The sequence below is a fragment of the Osmia bicornis genome, chromosome 4, assembly GCF_907164935.1.
Source record: "Osmia bicornis bicornis chromosome 4, iOsmBic2.1, whole genome shotgun sequence".
Lineage (NCBI taxonomy): Eukaryota > Metazoa > Arthropoda > Insecta > Hymenoptera > Megachilidae > Osmia > Osmia bicornis.
This window is the reverse complement of record NC_060219.1, coordinates 8031889-8045770: the sequence shown is the minus strand read 5'-3', so window position 1 is coordinate 8045770 and position 13882 is coordinate 8031889. Positions and strand designations below refer to the sequence as shown.

Sequence of the window (13882 nt, the reverse complement as noted above, 5' to 3'; positions counted from 1 at the left end):
GCCGCCCACATCGCTATTCAACCGCGTTAAGCTCGAACGCTCGCGAGCCGTTCTAAGAACCATCCGTTTATTGGCAGTCGTTTCAAATTCAAATCAGTTCCTGCCTGTTTCCCGCGTGTTGACGTGTATTAATTGCCGACTTTCCATTTTGAACCTGTTCCTACGTAACTCTATTCATTTCGTGAAAAGTATTCCCCGCGTCCAAGGCTCTTCTGATCACACAGAATTATTTATCACCTTTGCTTTAAACATTTTATTATCCGCAAATAATATAAAAAAAGTGCCGAAACATCACGCTATAAATCAGATGTAATACATTTCACCCGATAGAGGGTTTCTGTACACCCTATTTATGGCACCATTCACCATCGCGACAACAAATGGAAGAGACGCGTTTCACTTTTCGCCATAACTCTTCCTCGATTAAATAGCTCCAGGTAGATAAAACTATTTCCGATACCTAGACGTTATCTAGCCCCTATCGATCGATCTATCTATCGACGATGGAGAATCGTGCCTTTCCGTGAATGGCCTGTTATTCCGTCGCGTGCATGCCTCTCGTAGCAGGTGACTACGAAGAAAAAGGAGGCAATCGTGAAAGTTTTGCACAGTCGAGCAGAACTACTTGTCCAAGAGTATCGTGCCTCTCGGTTAATTGTCTCGGAAGGTGCTTTCCACCTTTCGTTTATCTCTAGTCCCGAAGGACTTCCGTTAAATCACTAAAACCCGACCAACCAGAAGGTTCTTGAATTTTCATTATGTCTATCGGTACACACTTCCGGTTGAACCCCACGTATACTTGAGAATATTTTACTTATTCCAGTTCTTAGGAAAATTTAAAGTAATTTAAAAAATTTTTAACTTATAGATACATCTTATTCCAACAATATTTTGTGAAATTTTCAAAATATTCTGGTATTCATTAAAAAGAAAGAAGTGTTCAACTTACCCCCTCCCCTTGTTGCGCTACTGAGCGGAGTCACTATAAATTACAATAATTCAAGGAATTCAGTAATGAAATGCTAAGGCAAAAAGAAGGATGAAACAGAGCTACATAGTTTAAGCCAGTTTATAAATTCTATAGTCGGGAGGTTTCCATTTATCTCGACGTAGTTCACATTCCAACGCCAGTCTATCGCATTAACATGTAACTGAGATAGCATGGTTGTGTCATCGCGTGCTACGCTACGGTATCGGAAGAAGCCATACAACTTTCTCTGTCGATAACGATACACAACTCAATTAACAACAAGATATAAACGCATCGATTCTATAGAAATTTTTACTGTTTACTAGATCTCATTCGCAGACAACGTTTTCATTTAACTTTCAAACCTCCCTTCAGTTCTTTTCTATCAGTTTATAAAATTCTGCACACCGTTGGTGACATAAATGAGGTATTCAACAAAAATGAAAAGATTACATTCGTTTCCTTTTTTTTAATAATAATCAGTGATAGGTCGAGATAGTGAATGATTAGTTACACAAAGGTTATCGTTTTATATTCAGACTGTAATTTCACTGCATACCTCAAATTTTCAATTTGACTCGACTTATTTCAAATTTCTTTAGCACGAATCACGTAACATCCCTTCCATGTCTCTTCATCGTCAAGATTTCCATTGTTTTTCGAATCAATAGCCCGTTCTTACGCAAGCAACGACGAGCTAAGTAAGCAGAAACAAGTAGAATGGCATTGTTCACGAAGCAGCAGCAGCAGCAACAGCAGTAGTTGCGTCTCTGGTGGCTGCAAAGTTTCGAACGCGTTCCCTTCCGGTTGACCAATTTCGTCATGCTCTTGAAGGCCAGAGATCGTACTCATAGCAGCACGTGGATTACGTAAGTCGGCAATCGCTTTCCAGCGAATGCAGGACGCCTAGAAACCAGAGAAATGCAGCGGCGAGCAGCTGGGCACGCGCGTGCATTATAATCGTCATGGCACTTCGCCGCCGTCGGACTATTTTGAAGCTGTGTGATTTTTAGAAATATGGGTCACCGGCGTTCCCTTCTCCTCTGGATGTATTACGAGAATGCTGCTCGATGCGTACGCATCATTTCCTCCTCCTCTATACACCATACTACTTCCTCGTTTTACTCTACACACAGACACGAACGTTTCCCTTTTGATTTTGTCCTATTTTCATGCTCCTCATTCTTGTCTTACCAGATTCTCCGCGATCGTTCTTGCACTTTCCCTTTCCTTCTCGTTCTTCCAAAGAGAATTCCTATCTCCTTTATTTGCATATCTTTTGTTCTTTATTCATGAGGATGAATATTCAATGTAGCTTTATTAGAAGGATTTTAGATTTGTTATCCTTATCATAACTAGATGATTTAAATTAGGTTATTTTGCAATCTTACGACTCTTTGTTTAAATTTCATTTCATTTAATATTTGATAGACCGTTAAGCAGCTCTAAAGTTTAAGGAGTAAAGTTTCATTTTCTTTCATTTTCAAGCATGCTTGATTGCACACATTAATGGAATTAATGAACTCCTGCAAGGGTAGTGTCTGTGAAATACATTGTTCTTCGGAAATGACCATTCGAATAGGTTCTATTGGAACGATGCAGTCCGCGGAAGCGGAAAATAACACTTCCAACAACAGTCGCAACGTGATTACAAATATGGCGTCCTAGGTTGCTTGACTATTTTTAAAACGACGTTCAGCTTTCGCCTACGGCTTCCCAAATGGCTTGCCACTATTTTTCCTCTTATTGTTTTTGCTTTGTTCGCCGTTATTTTGGAAATATCAATTCAACGTGCATATTCCATTTGTCAACACCTTGAAATACAATCGTTCGAAATAAGGATATTTTTAGCAAAGAAAATTTTTACAATTCAAAACGAAAGTCAAGATAATTATTATTACATTATTATTGTTATTTTTTCATATAATGCAGGTTGTTCTATTTTTGAAATCTTATAGTGTCGCAAGTATAGATTCAATGTGTTACGTATCTAATACGGACCACCTGATTCCAGATTGAAGAGATTATCATGTTGCACACACGGAAACGGTGAATCTGGACCAAATGATGCGCGGATAAATTTAGCGGATTAGCCGCATTAGCCCGGATTGTTGACCCGTAAGACGCCCATTCGTACGTTGAACCCATTCCATGGAAGCCACGAAGATTCTGAATGAGAAAAACCCGTATACCAGCCAACGTCTTAACAGTCACTTTAAAACGGATTAAAAGATTCACAGAACTGTAATTACGGATCCTAATCTGCTTCGTAATTATCGAACTTAACATTTAGATTGACTCTATCCGTTTATTTTCTCACGATGTATCAATTTTGTATAAATTTTCAACTTCCTCTTCTCATCAGTACATTGCAAATCATTATGCAAATGTATGTTTATCCAATTGGTTGACAGTAATGGTCTTGATTCACACGTTTTATATCTTTTACGTTGGTTTTGCAATATCAATTATAATTCATCAAGTTTTCCTATAATTTTGTTCAGAGTTTTAGAAACAGTCATCTTTTTTTGTTTGTTTGTTAAACAAGTAATCTTTTGTTAATGCATTGAAAGTAACCATTTGTAAAGAAAAGTTATTAAAAATCTATGATTTATTCTTCTAAAATTCTCTTTAACTGCTTCCAAACTTTTGAAAAAACGTGCTTACAACCTTCTTTCATTTAGCAGAATAATAAAATTGTAGCGATACAAGGATCGATATAGCTGTCTCCGTCAATTAAGGCCGAACTTTGACGCGGTTTAATTAAAAGTGGCAATCAAAAGCTTTACTTATTGCAAACCGGTAACAAAGGGAACTACTTCACCACGGAACTCCAAACTCGTAGGTCGTGTTTTAGTTTCCCCCGGAAACTTCACGAAATTGTTGCTTATTCGCGGTACACTTGGTACCGAATAGTCCTGCTCGATATCAGAGTTTCGAAACAGGGAATTTCCAATTTTCCCTGACAGTCCTTTCGAAGTAGATGTTTGAAAAACTTTTTCAGTAAAAATGAAGTGGCGGTAGAGGCAAAAATTTGTTCGCAAGATTTTCTCGATCGATAAAATGAGGAAATGTTTAAATCGTCGAGCGTACGAACGAGTTTTCCAGCACGTTGAATACGCGTCTAGGTAGCAAAGTGGTGATGGTTTAAAATTAGGTAACGAGTTTCGTGGTCCCCGTTTCGAGATCCTGCGATATAAAGGCCGTCTCTTTGCTCGTAGCTCGTTCCCCAATGACACGTTGCTCGAAAAGCAACAGCGATTACGTGGAAAGCAGCTAATGCTTAACTGGCAATAATTTCTGCGATGATGCTTTATGCATCGTCGGAAATGAGAACGCGAAGAAAGCTTCCAATTTAACACTTGAACTGTTTACATTGAATGCGTGTACCTCCACTTTGTTTAAATTAAACGTAGAAGTTATTTAATTATATTAAAAATCGCAGGAAATGTTTATTATATATTATAAAATATTATAAATTAAAAATCAGGGGTTGGAATAAATAATATTTTAATTTGAATTATTACTTGTATGTCATCAAATTACGTTAGAGTATTAAATAGAAAACTTGATGATTGAATTGCAAACATAAATAAAAAGAATATTTTTCAAGTGTTAATTTTCTTGCTATTTTTGTTGCAGCTCGATGACACGGCACTCCAGTTATACAAAGACGGCGATTATGGTGCCTACTTGGATCTCGAGGCCTCCATCAGTGAACAGCAAGAAGAATTCGAAGGCTTCCAGACAAAGTGAGTCTTATAAACAATCTTCTATCATTTGTAACATTCGACACATTTTGAATCATGACGTAGACATGATTTACTACTCTACTTAAGTCGAAACAAGATCAATACTTTCACTAATCATGCGATTGACATTGAACACGATAGATTCATTGCGATAATCAATCACAAACAGTTATAGAAGAATATTACGTTTAGTATATTAGTCATCAGAAAGCCAGAGGTACGTCTTTGTATTTTGATCCTATGGGATTCGACATACTTTATCTGTTCCGTGTTGGGACAACTGAATTGTACTGGGAACTGTTTCTGAGATATATGGTCGAACTTTAGGGGCATGGTCCTAAGTGAGTGTAAGGATGAAAAGGTATCACGTAAACGTAGGTAGAGTTAGGGTCCTTTCAAGTTATACGTTGAACTTGATTTGTCTTCTTGGGAAGACTGGTCTTCTGGGAAACTAGGGAAATACTATATAATTCAAATTACTTTATACAAGTGAAATATGGTTAGATGTACTTTGAAATGTTTGAAGATGTGCTATTAATTCTCTGTTAATTATAAATTTAATTATTAAAATTACATTCTAAAGGAATGTAAAACCTTAAGCAATAAGGCCTTAAAGGATCAATTTATGAACAGTAGTATTTATTTTTTAAATAAATTTTTGAAAATATTTTACTTGTCATAAAGAAATTTCTGAGGAATATAAAAAGAAGATTTATTCTATATTTTCAATTGAGTCTCTTTCTGATTTTACCACGATTATTGAAACACCTTTTATAAAGAAAAGAGAGAAATCATGAAAATATAATTTTTCTTTTTACAAAATCAGAAACTCTTCAGCAACGAGACAGGAAACTGATTTTATTTCAAAGTTCATACACGCTAAAACTGTATTCGTGTATCGGATTCGCGTTAAGGTTACACCTTGCTGCTCAATATCGAAACTTTGCCGGTTATCCGGCTGGAGAAGCATCGGATTTAGGTTCTCTTCTTTCAAGAATCCTCGGATCAAACGTGTTTTCAACGATTTTCCTTCTTCGAAACGCCCACCTGTGTCCTCTCACTTATGGCACAATAGTAGCTGGCAGGCGCGAAAAACTCATCGCGTTTATTGTGTACGGTTCTCGCGAGGGATTGACTTCCTCCTTGGTCTCGAGTCGATATGAATTACTCATTGGATGAAAATTACATCCTACGAGATGGTGTTCTCCTCGAGAACATAGTTAACGATCTTACGCAATCGTGAATCCTCTGCGACGTGTCGATGTGCAATAGGTGGCTCATAAATTTGAACTTTTTTCTCATAAGAGGAGTATCATTCGTATGCAATCAGACTTTTAACGAAATAAAAAACGGCTATTAAACATTTATTTTCTATTCCTCTAATTTGTGAATTATAGCAATGATGTTGACTTAGGTAAAGTATTTAATCAATTTTAATTTGAAAAAATTAATCATCACTTTTTGTTAATTAATGCCAAATATTGCCAAATAGTATTTACGACACATCAATTTAAAGCTTAAAGCTCGATGAAAGTTGTGAATCACTGATACCTTAAAATTTTAATTTGAAAAAACTGAAATATCGATAGTTCTTGTTTTTCTTAAATTAGATTTCGGTCATAAGTTTCCTTCAATGTAATAACGCTTCCACTAGAAAGCCCTGTTCTTACCAAAATGTTTCCAACCCTCGCTTAATTTCGACCGCAACAATCGTGACATTCTTTCACAGTCACCCTTAACATGCCGCGAACACCTGCTACACAAACACTTGAAATCGATGCGAGCGATGGTCGCAGGTGTAGGAGAATTGCCGAAATCCGCGTACAAGAAATAGGCAAATATTATCGGAATAAACAGTATTCAAGGTGGAAGAATTCCATGGAGGATGAACGGGGGGTGGGAGGCGTCGTTGACGAAAGGCCAAAAAAGGGTGACAGGAGTGGAGGTTAAATAAATGTTTGTTCAAAGCAACTCGTTCCAATATTTGAAACGACGGAATTTTCACGAACCGCAAAACGACGTCATATATTTACTACGCTGTTCCCCTTTTTCCATTCTTTTCGAGAACCTCCTGATACAACGACAGGATTTCGTGTCCCTTTTTTTTTTCACCCTCGATGCCCATGTGCACCTACACGAGTCAGAGGGCGCGGTTCGTGACTCGTTCCCGTCCAAATGGAAACGCGTTCCATGGTTTTTCCGGCCGATATTGGCTCCGTGGATGAAATTTGTCGACCGACCGTGATGCTGTGTACACCGGGCTGGACACGTCCATAACCCTCGACCATTCCCATTTTCTGGCCTCGCGGAAACGACGAGGAGGAATTCAACGATTCAACCCCTTTGGTATTCGACTCTTGATGCTATCGGACTCTCTGCCTTTCGAAGGTACCTGGAAGCTCGATTTAACCCTTTCAGTACTTGATAAAATAAGAAAACGGTGAAAATCGATATGATTTATACTAATATTCCTTATAAATAATATAAAAATTTATTTATTTATATTGTATTCAGTGTTATTATATAAAATATTCGTGAATTTTGACGCTATTTTACATAACAAAGTGGTTAATTCATTAGAAAATTGAATTTAACGAGCAGAAACCGCGATAAATTTTAACAAACACAATTACCAAACACGGTAATTATTTTAATTACATATAAGTAATTATGGGCTGTTTATATAAAAGCAGTGATATACATATATGGATCATTGGCGATTAGTGACTAATGTGAACCAATCCGATGTATCCTCTATAAATTATATCATGCGAGAAGGTGTAGCTATAAATGTTCAATAATTACAGCGATTAAACGCTGATGCTCGTTCTAAAACGAACACGTTGAAACCACGGCAATAGCATGCAATTATTAATTAATAACGACCGAGGTACTCTGTAATTCTACGTTTACTTATTTCTTTGTGGTGATTAAACAATTAGACGGATTACAATTTAATGGTGTATATCAGATTAAATTAATTTACAAAATAATTTTATTATATATACAGTGGGAAACACCTATTGAATATTAAATATTACAAATGTTAAATAGCTGATAGATTCAGATCAGTAAAAGTTAATACTCAAACTATTCTGTAAAATTTTTGAATCGAAAATTTCAGGAGAAAAATTTATAAACGAAATCTCTGATCCTGCTGACTTCCAAATTCGTCAAAGCGAAAGATCTCCCTTGCCGCACTTTCATCGCCACAACTCTCTCTTTCTTTCTCCGTCTACCGTTAAACGTTCAAGTTGTGGCGGTGCCGGAAACGCGTCGTTTTCAGGAGAAACTTTACGTCGATTCGAGCACGGTGGGTGGCAGCGGACAATTTGTTACCACGGAAAGTCCGGCTCTTTATGCGGGAAGGTTGGCGAATACACGTAGAAACCGAGCGGTGAATTAATTTTCGCGAAATACAGTGGCTATCACGAGCAGCTCGCACGGACGAGCGTGGGTGGACAATACTCGAGGCATTACCGCTCGAAGACAAACGATTCGTTACCCACGCGAAAGCGGCGCGATTTCCTTACGCGATCCGGTCGCAAATTTTCCGCGGTTGCACGACTCGCTCGTTCGCACGTACCGCGATTCCGCAATTTCCGAAAGTGACTCACCTGGAAAATTTCCTCGAGAACGAGTGGGTTGAGATTCGACACGGGAACCGAGTCGAGCGTGGACGGCCCTGTAATTTCCCGTTTTAACCGAAGAGGAAAATTGGAAAAGAACCGGTCCCTCTAACTTCAGGGTTAACCAAGAGTTGTTTCATTCCGACGAATCATAATTGACAACGATTACTCGGCTTTCCATCAACCGTAGAATATTCACGGGAATCTGAAGATTCGTAGATTCGAAGTACAATCCCGAGAGTTCATCATCGGTTTCAAACAGTTTTCCTCTGTCACTTCTTCAGTACGCGGGAATGGATTATCGCGAATTCTGCCAGGAATCACGGTGTAGAAGATTATGGTGATCAATCCCATAATTAAAAACGCGACGAGGCTGCCGCCCCGGGCGGGATCAAGGGAGAAGCAGAAAACTCGGGTCACGATGGGTTAATTAATTATATTTGTCTCGACGTACAATCTAGCCACTCGAGGTTCTGTCTTCTGTCGTTTCAGATCGTTAACTCATTAACAGATTAACGAACGTCACCGAAGTTGCGGTACAAGAAATTCTGCAGCTCGGCATATCCGACGTGAATATTAGTGTCACTTCCTACATAGAATTTGCCAAGGTGCGAAGACCATTTAAATTTGAATAATTGAATCTTACATAGAAGGATATGAAATTCGTCTACGAACAGAGGAAGCTAACCGGGATTAACGGAATCTTAAAACAGACATTCTTCGCCATTTCAATGGTCGGTGTGTTCAGCTGAAAGCATTTTCTCGATGGCCAGTCAGCTAATAAAGCTCGTGTCATCGCGTCTCGTTCTTCGTGTCTTACGTAACTCGTTTGAATGCACGTAGGTACCGGTACAACGTTGGGCCGCGTGTAATTATGATGGAAGCTATATATCCGTCGGTGTAACGGCCCTCCGTAAGGGGAAAGGGACAAGGATAGTGGGTACTCTCCCAGGAGTTCAATAACCAGCCACAATAAGTCGCTAAACGTTCGGCATAAACGACGCAATGAGTAATCAGCTTCCTACGTATCGGTACCGAAGATCGTTTAGGTGTGTACACATGTCCTCGAGTTACGATACCTTATTCGTTATCGGTGAAGGGACGAGAAGAGGGGAAATGTGCATCGGGTGTGCACAATCAAATCGAAGGATTATTGTAGCGTTTCAGGGGATTCTTATTGTGATGTTACGAGCAAATAGCTTTGAATAGCGAAATAAATAAGGCTGGTTGAAAGCTTTCATTGTGATACGTGATTTCATGTTCTAATCTAACGTATTAGCTATTATGGATATTAATAATTTGTTATTGCTTTGAACATTTGTTAACGCATTGTTCTTGGTATAGTGGAATCTTTGATAACAATAAACAGAGGATACAAAATTTTCATTATCAAAGTATATTTATTACAATTGATGATAATAGGCGAAGTTTAATTATAATAGACCAGTTATTTTGAATTAATTTTACATAGGGTTTTGGGACTGTCTGATCATGATAACAATAGATACTAATAACCGGAACTTACTGTATAAACAAAACATTTCATGATAAGCAAAAATTATCCTTTCACAGTACACAGAAAGGAATTTTATTATCATGCATTAATTTTACAAATACTTACATGGAATGCATGGATAGAAATAATAATACATATGCATAAAGAAAAAATTAAGTGTACCGATAAGTGCGTTAGAATGCAGGATAGCATGATTTCTCTTTTAAACGGTCAATTAATTTCTGCATGCAGGAGAATATTATCCTCGCGTTAACTAACGAGCCATACCGAAAACTCGGTTTTCCCGAGTGGTTCATTCCAGGATTTGCATCGTCATTTTTACCGCATGCTAGCCGAAAGCTGTTTTGCATAATAATGGTTGCCCCTTGGTAGGACACGTAACCGCAACCTATACAAACCGCGTTATAAACCACGCTAATAAATCGACTCATTAATGTCGTCGCGATATAACTGTGCACGTTGTCACGCTAACGTTATTAGCCACGTCATTCGAAGGACATAAAGCAATTCGTGTTATTATAAATGAATGTCGTGAAATTTATGCATTTCCTCTGTTAACGGCCTTAACCGTATCTCGTTGCTGTGATGTGTAATCGTGAAACAGATGAATGGTTTTAAGCTTTGTCAACTTGTAAGGGAAAAGCGCAATCTGTTATTTATTGATTTAGATGAAAGTTTATAGATTTATAGAAAATTTAAAGACAAGAATAATCATATGGTTCAGTTATACTTAGTCGTCTTTTAATACAGGGTTGTTCGAAGATTTGCCCTCGGGGCAACCTCTTATCATCCCGGGCAATTTTACTCCACCCTCCCTACTTTTTCACTCCACTAAACCATAGGAAAATGTCCTTCGCCATATCTAACCAACGAAAGGGTTAGGGTACCATGGAATCCCCAAGTTTCAGAACACTATTTGGGCAATTTTTGGTAGGATGATATAACTTAAATTGAGCTAGAAAAAATAATATTTTCCAATTCTCTGTCTACTTATTAATCTTGATCGAAACTACCAGCTATCATCTAGTGTAGTATCTCTTCAGCTACCCATGTGCTCACGTTATTCCCTCGAAGAAAAAGGATCATACTCGTAATGCTCGCTTCTCAACTACTTGATATTTACTTTTTCCGACGGTGATTTTCTACGATCCAACAAGGGGAACGATTTCACGCTTGTGCGTTCGGCTAATCGCGTGCCAGCTCTACGTTCGAAAGATGAAAAATGAAAGAAGAAATAACGCTTGTAAGTAGATACTTACGAGGCAGCAATTTACAAATTATATTCATAAGCATTTATTGGGACCGTGATCCCCATTACTGTAAACACTGTGATCAAGTCGTTGAGAAATGGCGATTTCCGGCTTTCGTGAATACTCAACCTCGGCGTCTTGGGACAAAGATTTAGCCCTTGTAAAACGGATCGTTCGACTATTGTTCGTACGGCTCATTAGCCGGATAGTTTACGGTGATGTACAACGTGTTTCGCGGAAGTGGAACGAAGCAAAGTGGACGGCAAACGGTTTTAACGAGCGGATCGAATCGTTCGATACGGTCCTCCTGCTGTTGCCTCGACGGACGAGGCAACAACGATCCCCCGGCGAACCGACTCGTTTGACACGGAGTTTGTCGCGAGAAAAATGGACATCCTCGAGTGTTGACTGGTGCGATTGTTTCTACACGATTACCTGACTGTCCTCTCTGGACCGTTTCTTTGTTCGCCGATCGGGGAAACGGAGTTTACAAATTGAGCCCATAAGCGATGGTAAACGGGCCGGAAACGCGAGTTACGATCGGATAACGGCAACAACGAGACAATAGAAACGTTGACGGGGAAATGCACTCGTAATAATTGTGTTTATCCAATTGATTCTCTGTTCTATATTTCATATACATTATTCGTTTGATATAAAGTTACTTACAAAATTGAATTAGCGTAATTACGTAAAGGCCGATGTAGGCCTACCCCCTCCCTTAAATGTGTTGTAGCCTCCTATCATTTAAAAAATTGACAAATTCTAAACTTCTGTAGTTCTAAAATTCGAAAGTTTTATAGTTCTAAAATTTCCAACCTCAGAAATTCTAATCTTCTAATATTCTAATCTAATAATATTCTAGTCTGATATTCTAATGTTCTAATATTCTAATGTTTTAATATTCTAATGTTCTAATATTCTAATATTTTAATATGCTAATGTTCTAATGTTCTAATATTTTAATGTTTTAATATCCTAATGTTCTAATATTTTAGTATAAATTTGCTTAGACCAAAGAATGTTTACGCGATGAAAATTCTAATGAAACAATAATATTAAATTTACATTGCCTGAGGTAAATTCTATTATTAAACGAGGAACACGTGAATCATCACTGTTCGAGTAACACGAGTGGCAAAACTCATTAGTATAATCGACTTTAACCTTCTTCTGGGAACACGTTCACCGATAGAAAAACCGCGGATCCCGCCAGGCTATCCGGGGTCGAATAACTTGTCTAAAGAATTCTCTCCGGTGAAATTAAAGACCACCGTTTCGCATGGCGATGATTCTTCGTGTAAATGCGCAAGGGAGTGAAAAAAATTCCAAGACAACAGCCCATTTTCACTATGATCGCTTTCACCTTTATTACCGTGGAATTTCATACCTTCAATTAACGCATTCTTTACTGCGTTAGAAGATTTCAACGAGGTCTAAATAAATAGCAAGGTTTTCTATTCTTTTGTGATACCCTCATATTAGATTAACAAGTCAACCAGAAACTCCATTGATACTCCATTGGCTTTCGATTTACAGTAGAATTCCGGTTGTAGTAACTCGGTAATTCTTTCAATCGAATCAAAAGGAGAATTCAATTTCAAACCTTTCGTTTTTATTTCGACAAAACAACCTGGAAGCTTGCTCAGCTGACTGAAAGCAACGAAAATCCGATCGTTTAACAGAGGAAGAGGCTGCTGTTTCGCAGCAGCTGCTGACGATAGTTCATCGCGTTAAATCTTCTCCAAGTGGCGCGGGAACAAAGCAAGAAAGAAAGAGAAATCCCCCACGGCCATCGGAGTATCAGTTACGCAAGTGGCAGCTGCCTCTTGTATAGGATGTTAATGTTCTTTCAATTGGCCGTGAATGTTGCCCTTCGCTATGCGCGTTATTCATTTTACCAACACCTTTCGCGATTACCTTCTCTAAATCGTTTGCATTAGTTGCTATCACGTTTTCATCTATACTTGGCTGCGATCTAAGTTTCTTTTATCTAAGGGGAGGGAATTGTTGAGTATTTGCCTTGAATTTTAAGGCAATCTAGGAAAAGTTAAAAAACGTCTGATAATATCAACAATCAGTTAATTACTAGAAGTGGGGATTATTATCTAACCTACTAATTTAATTAAATAATTATACTATTTTTGATTTGATATCGAGCAAAAGAGAATTTGAAGAATCAATAGAAAAAGAAAGGGATTGCTTTAGTAAATCGTGTTCTTTTATTAGAAATAAAGAGGAGCAATCGGTTTACAGGAAATGCTTTTTCGTTCGCAGCATTCTGTGCTTTTCTTGTTTGAAAATCGAAGACTTCCGAATAGTTATCGGCCCGGCTCGGAATAAATCGCATAACTGGGTTCAATCTATTCCCAGGCCATCGGGTGGTCGCCTGTGCCGGGCGTTTCTCGTTTCGTTTTATAAATATCTATCCACGTTTTCAACGGTGAACAAGCGAGCCCAGCAACAATGAGTCAACCTATCTCAGTTTTTCTTACCAGTCATTATTAGAAATAAATGACTGACGAAGAATCCTTGAAATTTTATTTAATATTCGCAACTATGATATTAAGCGATGTTTGATTGCACAATATTCGACAATTTTTTATATTTTAATCCCTGTTGCATTATTCATCTAAATACAATTTTTTCGGAAATGAAGGTAAATTTTCAGCATGTCACTGTATTGGTATAAAAGTGCAGCAATTACTAAGAAATGATAAATGAAAATTTCTTAAAAAATACACAGATCTCAAAAGGGCAGAAAG

General features: G+C 38.0%; 1 protein-coding gene across 2 annotated transcripts in view; it reads left to right on the top strand.

Moving 5' to 3' along the window:
- Positions 1 to 13882, top strand: part of LOC114874000 (FH1/FH2 domain-containing protein 3) — a 151161-nt gene that overhangs the window by 42361 nt on the left and 94918 nt on the right. For both annotated transcript variants that reach the window (XM_029182852.2, XM_029182854.2), the window contains exon 2: positions 4613 to 4722. In XM_029182852.2, the coding sequence (XP_029038685.1) occupies positions 4613 to 4722 (110 nt within the window). The remainder of the gene's footprint in view (positions 1 to 4612; positions 4723 to 13882) is intronic.